This window comes from Salmo salar, chromosome ssa26 (genome assembly GCF_905237065.1).
Source record: "Salmo salar chromosome ssa26, Ssal_v3.1, whole genome shotgun sequence".
NCBI lineage: Eukaryota > Metazoa > Chordata > Actinopteri > Salmoniformes > Salmonidae > Salmo > Salmo salar.
The window spans coordinates 31,333,954-31,356,165 of NC_059467.1; the positions used below are offsets into that span (position 1 = coordinate 31,333,954).

General features: G+C 40.0%; 1 protein-coding gene across 1 annotated transcript; it reads right to left on the reverse strand.

Annotated features, from left to right (window-relative positions):
• Positions 1–13,962: 13,962 nt before the first annotated feature.
• On the reverse strand, positions 13,963–21,804 carry sc11a (Signal peptidase complex catalytic subunit SEC11A). Its single transcript, NM_001141078.1, is given in 6 exon segments — positions 13,963–14,390; positions 14,617–14,674; positions 20,177–20,296; positions 20,589–20,738; positions 20,931–21,040; positions 21,633–21,804. Coding segments are annotated over 6 exon segments (540 nt in total). The 5' UTR covers positions 21,684–21,804; the 3' UTR covers positions 13,963–14,339.
• Between the last annotated feature and the right edge of the window lie 408 nt (positions 21,805–22,212).

The following is a 22,212-nucleotide window of genomic DNA, read 5'->3' on the forward strand; positions in this document are numbered from 1 at the left end:
TAACATTATGAATTGATACAATGTATAACTTGTTTTGTTAAAATAGATTACAGATTAGTTTCAATTAACTCCAACATGCCTAGTAGCTTTTAATGATCAAAAATATATCAATCAAACACAAAATATGAGACGCACATACACACATACCGTACATAGTACACACATACAAGGCCTATACTAATAGCTACCATAAATGAGGGTTTAAAAACTGATAGGCAGTGAGTAAGCAGCAAAAGATTAGAAAAACTCAGACAGGAAAATGATCATTCATACCAGAAGGTGGCAGTATACCCCCTCAGTTGTTAGCTTTGACTTGCATCAATTTCTGTACAACAGGAGACAAAATATTGATGCACACACACTCAAAACTCCTGTGAGAGGATTGTGTGTTTCTCAAAGCACGCAGATCCCAATGTGTTCCCAATGTCTTTCTCAGATCCACTGGGTTTTATGTGTTGATTATATTCAAACGGTTAAACCCACATACCGGTATGGTCTCGTGAGTTTGCATTATAAAACTGATGAATTACCTCTACCTGACAGCCAACATCAAGGGTTTGAAATTAGACAGAATGAATACCTTAGGGTCTACATTATCTCTGGGGTTGTGGGCTATAGCCCTTGCCTAAAGCCTTTCCTTTATTGAGCTATTAAATGCTACCTAGATCCATCTATCAGTCAGCCAAAGGTAATATAAGCGGGAGCCAAATGCATTTTTGCATCATGATAACAAGTCTCTATGGCTAACTTTCACCAAGAGTTTCATTGGTATTCAGAGCAAATGTATTTTTTGGATCCGTTTAGGGCGGGAAATCATGACCTAACTAACAAGACAAACTGTTAGTATTTCATTCAAATTGTCCAGGCATATGCTATAATCTTTGTTTTACAAACATACATTTGAACCAGGAACAATTGTTGTTATATTGGAATCAGTCTACTCATCATACTGATGTCATAAACAGAAGCGTAATGATTCATTCTCTCACCATCAGCATTTCAATGGCTTGACCTGTTCCTTCAGTATACTTTTATTGTGGGGGTAATTAAACCATTCAGAAGAGGGTTAACACACACACTAACACGCTTAGGTTATTTGTGGTGCTGGGAGTTACTGCCCCAAAATACATTTAAACCACTTCATATCTCCCTGTAAATTTAGAAAAACAAAACATCTGCCAACCCAACATTGCAAAATGATGATTACCACAAAACAACTCCAAAAGCAAATGAAATTGGCTTCATACAGGATATCTTTGAGTCATCTATATGAATGTGATATCTGTGTCACTATCAAGTGATATAAGGACATAGTTTACTTTCTTAATAAAGAAGCTGTCCACCCAATCAACATTAGTGCGTTCATGAGAGCAAATGACTGCTTCCTCGGCTGTCTGTCTGCCTGTTGCCCTCCTCATCATTAACCTGGTTAATATCCTATCAGCCTCCAGCTAGACATGTCAGCAGATGTGTATGTGACTGTCAGAGGAGACAGATCACTGTGTATATTCTACCACGCAAGGAAGGCAAAACTGGGATTTGGGTATTGGAGTGAGTGGGAAGCAAGGAAAGGCCATTGAGATGATAAATTCAATCTCTCTTCCCCAAGGAGAGAAGGAGCATATGTCAGTGGAGATCTAGTGTTGGGGGCCGGCGGGCTGGACTAGCACGTCATACTCTAACTGGGGATGCCGCCTACTACTTACTCAATGACCAACATTGAAAACATTACAGTCATGCACTTCTTAGGGCTCAGACACACCAATAGCGTTTACTGGCCGAGAGTACTTAACACCTCGGAACGTAATTTGCGAACGCACTGCGCACCTATTTTACCTGTGGAACCGCTTGAAAAATGTCGGCAGTCAGACGTCTGCAGTGGGTGGTCAAAACACAGCGCGCGGGACGATCGGCAGACACATTCGGTGCGATGTGTGCAAGGCTGCGAGCTATTAGTCACTGAAAGACAATTACATTTCAATTAAATCAACTGTTCATTACGAAATACAATTAAGACTATGGTATGATGTGCTACACTGTAGCCTATACATGGGTGGGTGTTACCTCATCTGACCATTCAAACTGTTGATTGTTTGTTTATTTATTTACTGTATCTACAAATTACATCATGATGACACTTTGAGATTTAGCATATCATTCTGAAGAGACAGCCTAATTAAATGTAAAAGCATTTCCCCAGAGGTGTCATGCATGTACATAGGCTAGTCGAGGGGCCACTGATTATAGCCTAATTCAATATAGCTGAATGAATTCTGTGTAGGAGAATGTATTCCTCCTACTCCATACTGACGGTGTATCTGGGAGCTATGCAAGGCTAGTAATAATAATGATAATAACACTATGCAACACATGTTACCATGCATAATATGGTAATATTAATGTGTAACCTACATGTATAAAATATATTATGTATACTTGTGTGTCATCCCCAATCCCCAATAAGGCCTGAGGAGGTGTGGTATATGGCCAATATACTATGGCTAAGGGCTGTTCTTAAGCACGTCACAACACGGAGTGCCTGGATACAGCCCTTAGCCATAGTATATTGGCCACACCACAAAGCCCCTAGGTGCCTTATTGCTATTATAAACTGATTACCAAAGTAATTAGAGAAGTAAAAATAAATGTTTTGTCATACCCGCGGCATACAGTATACGGTCTGATATACCACAGGTGTCAGCCAATCAGCATTCAGGGCTCAAACCACCCAGTTTATAAACAGTAATTACAACTGGGAAACTTCAATCAGAAAACATTTGAAGAGGAACAATCATAAATCAACCACATAAGACAACAATGTGAGAAGAGGTGTTAGTGTATTAGAACTACACAGCTGGAAGTAATCAAGACCCAGAGTGACAAATACATTCATGCTGTGTGAAGAGAACACAAGGACAATACCTAATATACTTCATTAGAAAACTTCCTCATCTAATCAATCATCTAACCTCTATTATACAGAGACCTCTGACTGGATTGTAGGAGTGCTTTTCAGACATTGGGTGCTGAGGATATGGCATTTATTTGTGACATAGGAGGTCACCTAACATAATGATAAAAAAAATGAAGAGTTCAAACATCAGACAGTACAGACCAGGGTAGGGGTCCATTCCATTTCAATTCCAGTCAATTCAGGAAATACGCTGAAATTCCCATTTGAATGCTTTTCAATTAGAAAAATATGGAATTGGAATTTGGTTTACTTTCTGAATTGACTGGAATGTAAATGGGATTGACCCCAACCCTGGTACAGAGCAGTAGAGAGATAACTGACAAATACAGAGGCAAAACAATAGAACATCAGACATCAGACATGAGGGAGGAGTCAGACAGGTGAGGACACAAAGACATCAAAGAGAATGCCATTGGGTTATTTAAAAGGAATCCTAAACAGGTGTGTTCTCAGGTGTGTTTTTGAGCGTGAACAGAATGTTTGAAGTGGGTCTGAACTGAAGTGGCAGATGTGTGGTGGGAGTGAGCAGACCCAGGGTGCAGACCTTACTGAATGATCAAGCACCCAGGTGAGATGGGGAAATGTGGCTATTGGCTACCATAAATGTAAATGTCATTGAAATACAGTTGGCTAATGTTATTGGTTCAGTTTATAATACAATGGGTTGTCTCAGGGCAATAAAGGTGAAATACATTACATTGCCATTATTGATTGAGAAGGCCAGAGATCATCCCTTCATGCAAAAAAAGCCAGATAATAAAAAATGAGTTGGATAATAAGAGATTGAATACTGAGAGACTGGACGATACTGAGAGAAATGGTGAATGTGAGTACCATATTGATTTTTTTCAGTTTAAAGACAAGATTTAAACATTAAATCATGAATATACATTATTTATGTAAGGCGCCCACATGTAGTGTTTATGTAAGTAAGTGTTGCTTGCTTCAACTTGATTTTTAGTACACACTTGTTATATTTGCTCGCATAAAAAGCAAGTTATTTTCTCTCACTCACGCTGTGAGTACAATCTGTTGATTTCTCAGTCCTGCTATAATCCTGAGGAAAAGTGAAGCTTCTCTTCCCTGGCTGACTAAAGTCATCTGGTTTAGGCCCCTATGGAATATCAGTCAATATCAGTGTTAAAGGGGACAGAAACTGACAGAATGAATATCTATCCACTTGTACTGTTTTGTGCATTTTTAATAAACCCTGTTTCCACAACATAATGGGATTTCAATTCTCAAGGACAGAATCAAAATGTTTATTTATTAGTCAGAGCATTATGGTGATAATGTGATTTATACTATTCTCAAGTACAGAATCTTTGTATTAAAAAATAAAAAGTTATTTATCAGTCAGATCAATTTGGAGTTTTCTCTCTGTGTCTTCAATTAAAGCTTCAGGAGACAAACACATGAGAATGTAGTCAATTAGTAGACTAGTCTTCCAGTCAACAAGTAGTAATGAGACGATTTTAAGTGAAGAATGGGTCTTGTTCATATCTCTCTGTGTTATTAAATAACTTTATTGGTCTTCTGAAGTGCCTGATGATATCATGCCTTGAATTTCACATTGTGGAATGATTATTACGATGGTATGCTGCGTTCCCCTTAGTTTTTGGTCTATGTGTGTAGGCTATGAGGGGACGAGGAATTATTTTTGTCAGTAAAACTAACGGATTCCGTTCTTACAATTCCCTGGAGTATTTTTTACATTTTTTTATTTAACCTTTATTTAACCAGGTAGGCTAGTTGAGAACAAGTTCTCATTTGCAACTGTGACCTGGCCAAGATAAAGCAAAGAAGTTTGACACATACAACAACACAGAGTTACACATGGAATAAACAAACATACAGTCAATAAAACAGTAGAAAAAGTCTATATACAGTATGTGCAAATGAGGTAGGATAAGGGAGGTAAGGCAATAAATAGGCCATGGTGGCGAAGTAATTACAATATAGCAATTAAACACTGGAATGGTAGAATGTGCAGAAGATTAATGTGCAAGTAGAGATACTGGGGTGCAAAGGAGAAAGATAAATAAATAAATACAGTATGGGGGATGAGGTAGTTGGATGGGCCATTCACAGATGGGCTATGTACAGGTGCAGTGATCTGTGAGCTGCTCTGACAGCTGGTGCTTAAAGCTAGTGAGGGAGATATGAGTCTCCAGCTTCAGTGATTTTTGCAGTTCGTTCCAGTCATTGGCAGCAGAGAACTGGAAGAAAAGGCGGCCAAAGGAAGAATTGGCTTTAGGGGTGACCAGTGAGATATACCTGCTGGAGTGCGTGCTACAGGTGGGTGCTGCTATCAGTGAGCAGAGATAAGGGGGGACTTTACCTAGCAGAGACTTGTAGATGGCCTGGAGCCAGTGGGTTTGGCGACGAGTATGAAGCGAGGGCCAGCCAACGAGAGCGTACAGGTCGCAGTGGTGGGTAGTATATGGGGCTTTAGTGACAAAACGGATGGCACTGTGATAGACTGCATCCAATTTGTTGAGTAGAGTGTTGGAGGCTATTTTGTAAATGACATCGCCGAAGTCAAGGATCGGTAGGATGGTCAGTTTTACGAGGGTATGTTTGGCAGCATGAGTGAAGGTAGATTTCATTTTGGATTGGAGATGCTTAATGTGAGTCTGGAAGGAGAGTTTACAGTCTAACCAGACACCCAGGTATTTGTAGTTGTCCACATACTCTAAGTCAGAACCGTCCAGTATACAGGACATACTCTGCAACCCTGATAAACTGTTCATACCTCAAGTATGAAAACCTTAACTTTTCCTTTTTGGAACCTTTTAATAATTTATTGTACGGTAAATGTCAAAGAATTAGAAAATAATTGGTTTTATTGAATATAAATAATTTAATATCAACAATACAATGCAGCACATCCTCAAAAACAATAAATACACATGTACATTTGATTCACCCTTCATTTCAGATCCAGTGACATTGCAAATAGCATTTTGGTCAACTGTAAACTGAACAGACATTTTACAATCATGTTAAAGCATATGAGATTTGATTCCATATTCACCAAAACCTTTATAGACATAGACTGGATGACTTCTGCTTGGTTATAAGGAACATTATGATAGACTTCTGCATCACTTTCTGTTGTTTTGAATGTAGCTCTCTAATATCTTCATCAACAATCCAGTCTCCTATGGGATATTAAGAAAATGCCATTAAATAATGCAGTAGACATGTATTTTCTACTGCACAGTTAAATCTCGTCAGACCGGTTGAGGCTCACCTGGTTAAGATAATGCCATTAATTAAACAATGCAATTTTGACACAAGATAGTCTCATTATAAATTGTACAGATAAATCTATGGTCATATACAGGTTGGTGTTGTTGATAGCTCACCTGGTTTTTAGAGCGGTTCTCTGTGTCATCTATGAGTTGTGCTTGCAACGCGACCCTCAGCATATCTTGGAAGAGATTTCCCATCCCGTTCTGCTCCGGACTCAAGGCGACCTCGAACGCATCCACAGACTGCTCATCGGGAGACTGGAGCAGAGGGCTATCCATGACACTCTTCTTGCCCATAAAATGACCTTGGAGGTAAGAGAAAGTTATATTTTGGTCATTTGATTCTCAAGTGAAATGAAATATTTCCTAACATGTTGAAAGTCTATATTCTGAAAGAGTAAATATAGCTGTCTTTGATAAGAGCTAGAGTTAATCCATTGTTGTAATTAGGAATAAAATATATATAAATGCCAGATTTGACTTTCACAATTGTATGCTGTGTTGTAGATGAGATTGAGAATAGCCTTCGCATGCCTTACCTGTCGCCCAAAGATTCCCTCTTTGATTAACTTTAATTTTCGCAACTTTATTTCCAAGTTCGGTTAAATCAAAACTCACTGAAGTGGTTACAGAAATGTAAGAAAAAAGCACAAGGTGGGTAAAAAAACCAAGTTGGCAAACGTTCAAAAAAAATCCGGACATCTCTACGGAAGAAATAGGCTATAGAACTCTCGCAAAATTTCCAAATGGCAATAGAAGCGCAGTTATTCGTGACAGACTTTCAACCCCATCCGATGCTGCATTTATACCATGCTGATCTGGGTGGGCTCTCTTGCGTGACAACGACACGAAGTCAGGGGAATTTTATGCAGAGCAATTCACAAGCATGGTTGTTGACCAAACCCAAGCGGTCAGTCATTCTCACAGTTTAAATCGGTCACAACATAATGATTCGTGCGTAATCTTTAAATCTATAAATGATATTTGCTGCGTAAATTACGGGCGATTAGCTCGAACAACAGGTGGTTTAAACATAGCCTATCAGTGTCAACAGCTATGTGGAAACATGTCGATGTCAACATGTCAATTATTTCATAATGAATTAGTCCATAGTAAACTCAATTAAGAGCACTGCAGGGGGAATATTCCAATATTCTTAGTTTAGAAGACTAATCTATAGATGAATAGGCCTATTTTGGAGAACTCTGCAATGCAACTATTGAAGTGGTTGATCATATTACAGACGGCTTTATCAGTCCGCTAATACAGGACTAGCAAAGGCAGTACTTTTTTGAGTACATTTTTTTCCTTTAAAAAAAACAACAACATTTTATTCATATTTTTTTTATTATTCAGATGTTTCTGGGGGTGATGCAGCAGCTCTACTTATATATATGTATTATCAACAGAGAAGTCGGTATTAGCCCCTTGAGATAAATGTATATTTTAGGAGAAATGATTGGAGGTGTAAATTAGGTCCATTATCAGCTCTGCCCACAACAGATCCCTTCAGCTTTCCTTACACCATGGATGCATGGCAGGAAATTCAGGCCAACACAAATGGAACCCTATACATCGTGCACTACTTTGACTAGAGCACCATGGGCTATGTAGGGAATAGGGTGCCATTTGGGATGCAAACATTATTTCCTGCCAAGACACCCCCAAGGCCTTAGTTCCACATGAGTAGCCTGACATTTGGCTGTCAGTTGTGGCACACAGGCAGTCGTGGTCACTGGACCGTCGGTCTCAGTCCCGCGGACCTCAGCCTCCGGTCTTAGGACAGGAGGGCTTGGACCCCAAATGGCACCCTATTCCCTATGTAGTGCACTACTTTTGACCAGGGCCCGTAGTGCTTTGATCAAATGTAGTGCACTATGGAATCGGGTGCCCTTTGAGATGCAGAAGAGGACTTGCTGATTCTCACCCTAGAACTAAAGCTGTTGAGACAGTGTCCTTTTTGACACTTCAGGGTGCTAACTGGGACGTTAAGAGAACTAGGCCTACTACTTGGTTTTGTCCCCTGTCTAACCTTTGACATCCAAGACACCAGTCACACTGTTCCTTCATTTAGTCTGGGTGCCGTGGGTTTGTGTGACAGAAATTAGGATAGTATGAATGGACTATCAAGACAACCAAGTGCATTGATGAAGGAGTTTGATGCAAGAGAGACAAAGTACGTTCAGACATCTGGGGTGGTTTCTCAGGGCACAGATTAAGCCTAGTTCTGGAATAAAAGCATGGTCAATGTAAAATCTCCATCAAATCAAATCAAATTGTATTTGTCACATGCACCGAATACAACAGGTGTAAACTTAACCGTGAAAATGTTTACTTACAAGCAATTTTCAATAACACAAAGGGAATAAAATGGCTTAAAAGTTGCTTTTTTGTCCAGGACTAAACGCAATCTGTGACCGGGAAACTGCCTCTTAATAAATGAAATTACCTTGACAAAGACAATACTTGAAAGGTTGATTGAGGTCTGTGGTCGAGCTGGACTCGACTCGCATGGAACCATGAATTTGAAGGGCTCACTGATTAGAGGTTATTTCATCTTAAAGTGCCTGAAGGATGTGTGAAGTACCTACAGACTGAGTCAATGCAGGTAATTCCCTAGAGACCTGGAAAGTGTTGGTGTCCCCCAAACATACCTGATTAACTCTTTGGTGGGGATTAGACTATGTTGGAGGGATTTCCAGTATTCTATATAAAGACGTATAGGGATTCACCATTAGATAAATTAGAAATGGTATAAGCAAACGAGGACCACATCTAGACTGCATGTCCTTTTAAGATTGTCTGAATGTGAAGTAAAACAAACTGCGGTAACTGCTGTGCTTTAAAATCCCAGTCTACCACCATCAAACCATCTATCACTCTACAATAGCAACATCCTCCATAAATGCAAGATGATTTTAAGACTGTGACCACCCACGGTTATTTAGAATTTTAACTCATACCATCAGGGAAACTGTAAAGGCTGAAGACCGTGAGCAAAATCTGCCTTAATATCTGTTAATAAATAATGTATAAAATATGGTTGTATTTATTGTTTTATTGTGTAACAATTTTAACGGTGTGGGAGGAATACTGTTTGGCCGCGTCTCAAGAATATTTGGATGCTGTACAGTGTTTATTGAATAAGGCCCTTTGTCAGGTTGCGTCCCAAAGCTTTAAAACGCTTGATTTGAAGAGGCAAATATTTATCCTTCATAACATCTTCATAGTAACTTTGTTTATTCTTAGTTCTTCCTCCTCACCATGAGAGCATATACAGTGCCTTCAGAAAGTATTCACACCCTTTGACCATACTTTGTTGTGTTACAGCCTGAATTTAAAATGGATAAAATTGAGATTTGCATCACTGGCCTACACACAATACTCCATAATGTCAAAGCGGAATTATGTTTTTAGACATTCTTAGAAATTCATCATTTTTTTTCTTCTGAAATGTCTTGAATCAATAATAATTCAATCCCTTTGCTATGAATGGCAAGCCTAAATAAATTCAGGAGTAAAACTTTGCTTAACAAGTAACATAATAAGTTGCATGGACTCACTCTGTGCGTAACAATAGTGTTTAACATGATTTTTTGAATGACTACCTCATATCTGTACCCTCATATATAATTATCTGTAAGGCCCCTCAGTCGAGCAGTGAATTTCAAACACAGATTCAACCACAAAGACAAGGGAGGTTTTCCAATACCTTGCAAAGAAGGGCACCTATTGGTAGATGGGTAAAAATAACAAAAGCAGACATTGAATATCCCTTTGAGCATGGTGAAGTTATTAATTGCACTTTGGATGGTGTATCAATACACCCAGTCACTACAAAGATACAGGCGTACTTCCTAACTCAGTTGCTGGAGAGGAAGGAAACCACTCAGCGATTTCACCATAAGGGCAATGGTGACTTTAAAACAGTTACAGAGTTTAATGGCTGTGAAAGGAGAAAACTGAGGATGAATCAACAACATTGTAGTTACTCCACAATACTAACCTAAACGAGAGTGAAAATAATGCATTGCACAGAATTAAATAAAATATCCCAAAACATTCATCCTAAAGTAAAACAGCAAAATATGTGGCAAATAATTTCATTGTATGTCCTGAATGCAAAACGTTATGTTTTAAGGGCAAATCCAACACAACACATCACTGAGCACCACTCTGCATATTTTCAAGCATGCTGGTGGCTGCATCATGTTATGGGTATGCTTGTCATCGGCAAGGACTGGGGAGTTTGTTTAGGATAAAAAGAAACGGAATAGAGCTAAGCACAAGCAAAATCCTAGAGGAAAACCTGGTTCACTCTGCTTTCCAACAGATACCGGGAGACAAATTCACCTTTCAGCGGGACAATAACGTAAAACACAAGGCCATTGAATTAAAGTTGCTTACCAAGATGCCATTGAATGTTCCTGAGTGACCTAGTTACCGTTTTTACTTAAATCGTCTTGAAAAACTATGGCAAGACTTGAAAATGTCTGTCTAGCTATGATCAACAACCAACTAGACAGAGCTTGAAGAATTAAAAAAAATAATAAAGTGCAAATATTGTACAATCCAAGTGTGCAAAGCTCTTAGAGACTTTCCCAGAAAGACTCACAGCTGTAATCAAGGCCAAAGGTGACTAACATATATGGACTCAGGGGTGTGAACACTTATGTAAATGAAACATTTCTGTATTTTATTTTCAATAAATGTGCAAACATTTTTAAAAACATGTTTTCTCTTTGTCATTATGGGCTATTGTGTGTTCAGGCTGTAACACAACAAAATGTGGAAGAAGTCAAGGCTTATGAAAACGTTCGGAAGGCACTGTATGTCAAAAGGGCAAACATCAGTTCAGAATATTGTAAAAAAACTAAAATGTATATATATACATTTTAGTTGAGGCAAACGGTGATTATTCTAAAATGTAGAAAATAGTTCAAATTAAGAATAACCCTTGAATGAGTAGGTGTGTCCAAACTTTTGACTGGTACTGTAAACTAAAATGTATATATATATATATATACATTTTAGTTTTTTTACAATATTCTGAACTGATGTTTGCCCTTTTGACATACAGTGCCTTCCGAACGTTTTCATACGCCTTGACTGATTTTTATATATATATATACAGTACCAGTCAAAAGTTTGGACACACCTACTCATTCAAGGGTTTTTCTTAATTTGAACTATTTTCTACATTTTAGAATAATAGTGAAGACATCAAAACTATGAAATAACACATATGGAATCATGTAGCAACCAAAAAAGTGTTAAACAAATCAAAATATATTTTATATTTGAGGTTCTCAAAGTAGCCACCCTTTGCCTTGATAACAGCTTTACACACTCTTGGCGTTCTCTCAACCAGCTTCATGAGGTAGTCACCTGGAATGCATTTCAATTAACAGGTGTGTCTTGTTAAAAGTTAAATTGTGGAATTTCTTTCCTTCTTAATGCATTTGAGCCAAACAGTTGTGTTGTGACAAGGTAGGGGTGGTACACAGAAGATAGTCCATATTATGGAAAGAACAGCTCAAATAAGCAAAGAGAAATTACAGTCCATCATTACTTTAAGACATGAAAGTCAGTCAATCCAGAACATTTCAAGAACACTTTCTTCAAGTGCAGTCGCAAAAACCATCAAGCGCTATGATGAAACTGGCTCTCATGAGGACCGCCACAGGAAAGGAAGACCCAGAGTTACCTCTGCTGCAGAGGATAAGTTCATTAGAGTTACCAGCCTCAGAAATTGCAGCCCAAAGAAATGCTTCAGAGTTCAAGTAACAGACACATCTCAACACCAACTGTTCAGAGGAGACTGCATGAATCAGGCCTTCATGGTCAAATTGCTGCAAAGAAACCACTACTAAAGGACACTAATAAGAAGAAGATACTTGCTTGGGCCAAGAAACACCAGCATTGGACATTAGACCGGTGGAAATCTGCCCTTTGGTCTGATGAGTTCAAATCTGCAATTTTTGGTTCTAACCGCCGTGTCTTTGTGAGACGCAGAGTAGGTGACTGGATGATCTCCGCATGTTTGGTTCCCACCGTGAAGCATGGAGGAGGTGTGATGGTGGTTTGCTGGTGACACTGTCAGTGATTTATTTAGAATTCAAGGCACACTTAACCAGCATGGCTACCACAGCATTCTGCAGCAATACGCCATCCCATCTGGTTTACGCTAAGTGGGACTATCATTTGTTTTTCACAGGACAATGACCCAACACACCTCCGGGCTGTGTAAGGGCTATTTGACCAAGAAGGAGAGTGATGGAGTGCTGCATCAGATGACTTGGCCTCCACAATTTCCAACCTCAACCCAAGAAAAGAAAATCCCTTGAATGAGTAGGTGTGTCCAAACTTTTGACTGCACATATATAATGAACCAAAATATAAACGCAACATGCAACAATTTCAAAGATTATAAAGTTACAGATCATATAAAGAAATCAGTCAATTGAAATAAATTCATTAGGCCCTAATCTATGGATTTCACAACTGGGAATACAAATCTGCATCTGTTGGTCACAGATACCTTAAAAAAAAAGGTAGGGGCGTGGATAAGAAAACCAATATCTGGTGTGATCACCGTTTGCCTCATGCAGCGTGACACATCTCTTTCGCATAGAGCTGATCAGGCTGTTGATTGTGGCCTGTGGAATGTTGTCCCACTCCTCTTCAATGGCTGTGCAAAGTTGCTGGATATTGGCGGGAATTGGAACACACTCTCGTACATGTCGATCCAGATCATCCTAAACATGCTCAATGGGTGACATGTCTGGTGAGTACGCAGGCCATAGAAAAACTTGGACATTTTCAGCTTCCAGGAATTGTGTACAGATCCTTGCTACATAGGGCCATGTATGATCATTCTGAAACATGAGGTCATGGTGGCGGATTAATTGCACGACAATGGGCCTCAGGATCTCGTCACAGTATCTCTGTGCATTTAAATTGCCATCGATAAAATGCAATTGTTTTTGTCTGTAGCTTATGCCTGCCCATAACCCCATCGCCACCATGGGGCACTCTGTTCACGTTGACATCAGCTAACTGCTCGCCCACACAACGCCATACACTTGGCCTGTGGTTGTGAGGCCGGTTGGATGTACTGCAAGATTCTCTTATACAACGTTGGAGGCTACTTATGGTAGAGAAATTAACATTCAATTATCTGGCAACAGCTCTGGTGTACATTCCTGCAGTCAGCATGCCAATTGCACTCCCTGACATCTGGCATTGTGTGGTGACAGAATTGCACATTTTAGAGGTCTGCTTATTGTCCCAAGCACAAGGTGCACCTATGAAATGACCATGCTGTTTAATCAGCTTCTTGATTTGCCACACACATCAGGTGGATGGATTAACTTGGCAAAGGAGAAATGCTGAGAGAAACAAGCTTTTTGTGCATATTAAACATTTCTGGGTTCTTTTATTTTAGCTCATGAAACATTGGACCAACACTATGTATTTTTGTTCAGTGTATATAAAAAATGTGCTTACCATGAATGAGATATGTGGTTGTCCCACCTAGCCATTTTAAGATGAATGCACTAACTAAGTCGCTCTGGATAAGAGTGTCTGCTATATGACTAAAATGTAAATGTCATATTTAGCCTGCATGTAAAATAATGGAATTTTGAAGATGCACAAATGTGTTTTAGTGAAGTTATGCTTGAATATAAGAAAAAACACTAGATGCATAAGTTACCAGAATGCAGGATAGAGGGTAACAGATGTCATATTTAATGTCAAACATATCACTTGTCATTCAATATTTCAAGCAAAGCAAAACCTCATTAAAAGTGAAAACAAAATACACAATTAACCATCTAAAATGTTGGATTCATGTTCTGAAAAAAATAAAATAAAGAAATACAGCTCTTTATTCTACTTAACTTATATCTAATTTCCCTCACAAAAATAATGAACGCTTGTTTTTTATAATGTAAACACTATCCACATTTCTAGACAATTCAAAACATATGGTACAGAAAAAGCAACTTCATTTGACATAATCAACATAATTCTGTCTTGAAAGGCATGGTGGGGTGGGGATTTCCAATTCTTCCTCCGTGGCAGATAGTTAGGTAGTCTCTTCCTCACTCCCGATGGACCAGGACAAACAGACCCAGCAGGAAGAGAACAGCGTACTGGGAAGGGGAAGAACAACAAAACACTAGTATCCCTGTTCCGAGGATCTGAAACCAACACGTTTCCGTCTGCCAGTTACTCTCCCACTGTTTAGTGTCTGGCTGCTGGTCAGGCTCTAACCTTTAGAGTACCTGCATAACGCTCCTAATAAGGCTGAATTTAGTAAACAATTCATAAAATTTATTGTGATTTTCCTTCTAGTGATGACGATGTAAAATATCTTACCTTGAATTTGGGATAGTCGTTCATCAGAATGGTAACGATTCCTATGTATGGCACAAACCTGGAGACAAAATTGACCTTCAACATCAGATGACATGTTCATGACAATGTCATGACGCTGTTATGATGTATATTTCAAGTAAATTATTACCTAACATTACATCTTCAATAGTTAAATACAGTGGTAGAAAAAGTACTCAATTGTCGTACTTGAGTAAAAGTAAAGATACCTTCATAGAAAATGACAAGTAAAAGTCACCCAGTAAAATACTACTTGAGTAAAAGTCTAAAAGTATTTGGTTTTAAATATATTTAAGTATCAAAAGTAAATGGAATTGCTAAAATGTACTTAAGTATCAAAAGTCAAAGCAAAATCCTTTCAAATTCCTTATATTAAGCAAATCAGACGGCAACATTTTCGATATACGGATAGCCAGGGGCACACTCCAACACTGACATAATTTACAAACGAAGCATTTGTGATCAGAGGCAGTAGTGATGACCTGGGATGTTCTCTTGATAAGTGTGTGAATTGAAAAATGTTTGGGTGTCAGGGAAAATGTACGGAGCAAAAAAGTACATTATTTTCTTTAGGAATGTCCCAGGCCCTCCCATTTGTTGACTTCTGTAATCGAAAAAGCCTTGGTTTCATGCATGTTAACATCAGAAGCCTCCTCCCTAAGTTTGTTTTACTCACTGCTTTAGCACACTCCGCCAACCCTGATGTCCTTGCCATGTCTGAATCCTGGCTTAGGAAGGCCACCAAAAATTCTGAGAGTTCCATACCCAACTACAACATTTTCCGTCAAGATAGAACTGCCATAGGGGGAGGAGTTGCAATATACTGCAGAGATAGCTTGCAAAGTTCTGTCGTACTTTCCAGGTCTATGCCCAAACAGTTCGAGCTTCTAATTAAAAAAATTAATCTCTCCAGAAATAAGTCTCTCACCGTTGCCGCCCGTTATAGACCCTCCTCAGCTCCCAGCTGTGCCCTGGACACCATATGTGAATTGATTGCTCCTCATCTATCTTCAGAGTTCGTTCTGTTAGGCGACCTAAACTGGGATATGCTTAACACCCCGGCAGTCCGACAAGCTAAGCTAGATGCTCTCAATCTCACACAAATCATCAAGGAACCCACCAGGTACAACCCTAAATCCATAAACATGGGCACCCTCATAGATATTATCCTGACCAACTTGCCCTCCAAATACACCTCTGCTGTTTTCAATCAGGATCTCAGCGATCACTGCCTCGTTGCCTGTATCCGCGGTCAAACGACCACCCCTCATCACTGTCAAACGCTCCCTAAAACACTTCTGCGACCTGGCCCGGGTATCCTGGAAGGATATTGACCTCATCCCGTCAGTCGAGGATGCCTGGTCGTTCTTTAAAAGTAATTTCTTCACCATCTTAAATAGCATGCCCCTTTCAAAAAATGTAGGTTCACTCCAGACCTGACTGCCCTTGACCAGCACAAAAACATCCTGTGGCAGACTGCACTAGCATCGAATAGTCCCCGCGATATGCAACTGTTCAGGGAAGTCAGGAACCAATACACGCAGTCAGTCAGGAAAGCAAAGGCCAGCTTTTTCAAACAGAAATTTGCATCCTGTAGCTCTAACTCAAAAAAGTTTTGGGACACTGTAAAGTCCATGGAGAACAAGAGCACCTCCTCCCAGCTGCCCACTGCTCTGAGGCTAGGTAACACGGTCACCACCGATAAATCCATGATAATTGAAAATGTCAATAACAATCTCTCTACGGCTGGACATGCTTTCCTCCTGGCTATCCCAGCCCCGGCTAACAGCGCCGTCTCCCCCGCAGCTACTTGCCCAAGCCTTCCCAGCTTCTCCTTCACCCAAATCCAGATGTTCTGAAAGAGCTGCAAAACCTAGACCCGTACAAATCAGCTGGGCTAGACAATCTGGACCCTCTATTTCTAAAACTATCCGCCTCCATTGTTGCAACCCCTATTACCAGTCTGTTCAACCTCTCGTATCGTCCGAGATCCCTAAAGATTGGAAAGCTGCCGTGGTCATCCTCCTCTTCAAAGGGGGTGAGACTTTTACATTTCACTGACCATTTCGAATCCCACCGCACCTTCTCCGCTGTGCAATCCAGTTTCCGAGCTGGTCACGGGTGCACCTCAGCCACGCTCAAGGTACTAAACGATATCATAACCGCCATCGATAAAAGACAGTACTGTACAGCCGTATTCATCGACCTGGCCAAGGCTTTCAACTCTGTCAATCACCGTATTCTTATCGGCAGACTCAATAGCCTTGGTTTCTCAAATGACTGCCTCGCCTGGTTCACCAACTACTTCTCAGACAGAGTTCAGTGTGTCAAATCGGAGGGCCTGTTGTCCGGACCTCTGGCAGTCTCTATGGGGGTACCACAGGGTGCAATTCTCAGGCCGACTCTTTTCTCTGTATATATCAATGATGTCGCTCTTGCTGCGGGTGATTCCCTGATCCACCTCTACGCAGACGACACCATTCTGTATACATCTGGCCCTTCTTTGGACACTACAACTAACCTCCAAACGAGCTTCAATGCCATACAACACTCCTTCCATGGCCCCCAACTGCTCTTAAATGCTAGTAAAACCAGATGCATGCTTTTCAACCGTTGGCTGCCCGCACCCGTCCGCCTGACTAGCATCACTACGCTGGACGGTTCTGACCTAGAATATGTGGACAACTACAAATACCTAGGTGTCTGGCTAGACTGTAAACTCTCCTTCCAGACTCATATTAAATCTAGAATCGGCTTTCTATTTCGCAACAAAGCCTCCTTCACTCACGCCGCCAAACTTACCCTAGTAAAACTGACTATCCTACCGATCCTCGACTTCAGCGATGTCATCTACAAAATAGCTTCCAATACTCTACTCAGCAAACTGGATGCAGTCTATCACAGTGCTATCTGTTTTGTTACCAAAGCCCCTTATACCACCCACCACTGCGACCTGTATGCTCTAGTCGGCTGGCCCTCACTACATATTCGTCGCCAGACCCACTGGCTCCAGGTCATCTAGAAGTCTATGCTAGGTAAAGCTCTGCCTTATCTCAGCTCACTGGTCACGATAACAACACCCACCCGTAACACGCGCTCCAGCAGGTATATCTCACTGGTCATCCCCAAAGCCAACACCCCCTTTGGCCGCCTTTCCTTCCAGTTCTCTGCTGCCAGTGACTGGAACGAATTGCAAAAATTGCTGAAGCTGGAGACTTATATTTCCCTCACTAACTTTAAACATCAGCTATCTGAGCAGCTAACCGATCGCTGCAGCTGTACATAGTCCATCTGTAAATAGCCCACCCAATCTACCTACCTCATCCCCATATTGTTTTTATTTACTTTTCTGCTCTTTCGCACACCAGTATCTCTACTTGCACATCATCATCTGCTCATTTATCACTCCAGTACTAATTTGCTAAATTGTAATTATTGCGCTACTATGGCCTATTTATTGCCTTACCTCCTCAGGCCATTTGCACACACTGTATATAGACTTTCTTTTTTTCTATTGTGTTATTGACTGTACGCTTATTTATTCCATGTGTAACTCTGTATTGTTGTTTGTGTCGCACTGCTTTGCTTTATCTTGGCCAGGTCGCAGTTGTAAATGAGAACTTGTTCTCAACTGGCTTACTTGGTTAAATAAAAGGTGTTTTTTTAATTTTTTATGTAGTGAAGTAAAAGTTCACCAAAAACATAAATAGTAAAGCCAACTACAGACACACACAAAAATAACTACTTAAGTAGTACTTTAAAGTTTGAGAAGGGTTAAAGCAACAAAAAAATTCCTGTGACTGAAACTTTTCTGGGGTCAAGTTAACCTGCCCTTTCATGTAAGAAAGTCATGGCCATCATGCTTTCAGGGAAAGAGGATATGTGTACATGTTTTAGACCTGAACTGCGAGTTTGACCAATTCCAGTCCCCTTCCTTAGGGGGTCCGGGGTCCACCCTGGGATAATTTGTAAGTAGAAGACTGAGAAGCTCAGTTCTGCTGACTTTGTAAAGGGACATTCGACTCCAAAATGAAAATAAAATTATGCTGAAACCATTTCAAATTAAATTACCACCTCCAGAAATGTGTCCAATAAAATATTGGTAAAATCATATTGGACCATGCATATAGCCTATGCATGGTCTATATTATCAGATATGCTATAAGCAATATCACCTGTAGCCCAACTGATGCACCATAGTGACTAAAATGTACATAGGCTGAAGCATGGAGTTTGTCCATCTGCATTTACCCATTGGACACAACATCCTGATTGTTATTAATAACTATACTTTTATTATAAATATACTGTATATGAATTAATTAATATTCACTCGAAAAATGTGATATTTTTGGTTTCTATTACAAACTGTCATTGCCCATTTAAGACACCGTTGCCCCTTTTAGAGCTGTTGCATATTGATTCAGAGTCTTTTCGGTGAGCCGGATCATTTGGCTCTCAAACGGCTCCTCATCAGTAGTGCTTAGAAATGTACATAAAACCATGAAAAATGGTCAACCCCTAATTTAAAGCCTAAAATGTTACCTACCATTATGTCAGATCGTGAAATTTGAGTTCAAATACATTTTGTCCTGACCGAATTATTAGATGGCTTGCAAAAACAAAAAGACAAAAAACTGTAAAGCACTGAAAAAATTGCGTAGTGCAGAATGAGGGTCTCTCCTCACAGTATGGTTCCTGCACTGAGGAATTACCATCTTCAGAGAATATTTTTTATAATTTATCTGCAGATAGTTGATGTCTGGAGATCAAAAAGCAACAGTATGCACATCAGGGAGTCAAATAAACTGAAGAAAAAAAATGTTTTGCGAAAAATAACCTAATCGTTTAAAAAAAGCAGTTTGTTCGCAAACTACCCATCACTACTTTGCGCAGAAGTGCCTAAACCATGCTCTGTTGTAACCAGAGCATTTCTAAAATGATGCCACTCGCATAATTGAAGGAGTAGAGAAATAAACGTGGTAGCAATGGAAAACTGGGATCCTCCTCTTAAAATGTTGTTTTAAAAAGGCCAAACCCGCTTTCAAAATACATTTGCCAAAACTGCTCTCGCAACTTGAATGCGCCTCGAGTGTTGGGATGTGACAAATGGACAATTTTTCTTAACGTTTAAACTGCCATTTTCATCTGAACATCCGAGTGTCAGCAACAGTATGTCAGTTCAGTACACACAGTGTAACAGAGAAAATCACATATTTGATATACATTTATTTGGGAAAATATTACTTCATATTAGGATATGTGATCTCCAAATCAGCCCCCCACCTTTCCCCCTGAGATGTTTATTGCGGATCTACACTGATCTCAAATCCATCACTGTGATGGATAACTTTAAACCATGCTTGAGCCCTTCCACTACTACAGGGTAGATGAGCACAGACTCAAGTTCAGTTTAGTTTTGCACAAAATAATATCTCAAGGGAAATGGTATCATATAGATCCAGTGAAGTGAAGCATGAGACTGAAGTCATACAGCAGACTAAGCCTAGTATCACTCTAGTGGAATGAGATAAATGCTCACCCTCTGGCTCGTCCCACCACATCTTTCTTCTCTAGCCAGTGCTGTCCCGGCTTGTACAGCCCTCTGTCATCTACAGAGTTGTTGTCACCTTTGGTCAGGAACTTGATTTCGCCATTTTCCCTGGAGATAAAAAACATTTAGATTTAGTTTGGATGTCCTACATCGATTTCCTGGCCCCAGAGCAGCTTATGAAGTTGCTCTGACAATGACATTTATTCAGTTACCCAGCATATACTAAAAAAACATATACGAGGTAAGAAATATTATAGAATATTTAGAGCCTCGTTTGAGTTATGTAGCAATACAAACTTTTTGGGGGAAGTAGGCCTTCTTAAACTTGTAACAAACAAAGAGAACTATCCTGAGAGAGAACTAGCGCATTTCAATAACTACAGAAACATCATAGACCAACTTTTCATGAATCTTTAGTACTCTGTGTACTATGGGGATCTCTCTGCCCTCTATCCTGAAGACCACAATCTCTCCGACTCTGATGGGGTCCTCGACCCGGTTTGTCAGGAACAGAAGGTCTCCTCGATGGAAAGCAGGTTCCATACTTCCACTGAAACCAAGGACATGTTACAGTCAAGGATAGACAGGTTACTGAAAATTAGCAGATGCGCTTCAGACAAACAGTAGGTATGTTGGTGCTACACTTTGGTTGTGAAAGTGGCAAATTTCCCCTTACTATGTAAAGCGCTTCGAGTGTATTGAAAAGCACACCATCTACATAAATCCAACACCAATGCTTTACCTGAGAACAACAACAATAGGGCTCTCGCTGCCTGTCACGACCATCAGTCCTTTCCAGATCATCAGGGCTGAGGACACTATCATACCAAAATTCAGCACCTGGTAGTAGAGCTGAAAACAAATAAGACAGGTTGTCAGGTGGAGACAAGGATAAGCTAGTGTTCGCTTATAACAACTTCATAATAACTATATCTACCAACAGCTGGTCCTGGGGACCAGGTGTGCAGGCTTTTGTCCCAACCCAGTACTAATACATATGTTTCACTTAATAAAGGGTTTGGTGATCAGCAGGATCTAGTAGAAACTAGTAACTTAGGCTGGAATAAAGTCTGCACACTGTAGGTCCTCAGCACCAGGTTTGAAGAAGACTGAAGTAACACCATATTTAGGCAGAGAGGAAATTGTACTGGCTAAAGCTACATTGATTTTGGAAGTTGGCAAGCTAGTTATTTTGACAACCCAGTTTATCATGCATGTTCAATAGGCGATGTAACGTATTTAACTAGCAGGGTAATTTTCTTTGCACATGATTAAGACCACACGGAAAGCTGGGTAGCTAGTTAGCATAGCCGACTTGACATTTTAAGCAACGTGTTATTAACCAGCCGGCTAATGTTGCTAGCATAACTAGATAGCTAGCTAACTAGCCTTGGAAAAATCCGTCACATTCACACAACATCAAAAACAATATTATCGTACATACCTGGCGCTTATTCATCCGCCGGACATCATCAAGGAAATCTAAAGACAACATCGTCCCGGTATTGAGTTTATAAAATTACCTAAATTAAATAAAAACCAGTGATCGATACATAAAAAGCGAACATATGGATGAACGTCTGAGAAACTTGCATCCAAATCTTCCGGGTGCACTCAGCCGGAAGTTCCGCCCACATTCAATATATTTTTGTCGAGGTGTCGCTTCTCGATACGGGGGCTGGCAGACAGAAGGTTTGGATATGCAAATGTTAAGAGCTTTCATTCACTTATGTAGTGAACACGCGATTCAATTGCAATCAGTCGATCTAATCGACAACTATCATTAGAAATGAAGCGATATGAATCAGACAGAGGGGCGCCGACTGCAATGAATGTATGAAAACTCTAAAAGCATAAAAAACTATGAGGTCTGGAATATAACAAAACAAGATAGAACTTTCTACAGGCTGGCACAGTTTATTATAACATTCACCAGTGAGACAACCACTAGGAAGATTTCTATGTATTGGCCAATGAGAGGCTTTGAAGCCACCAGTCTGCCATATTGTAAGAGACAATTAAAT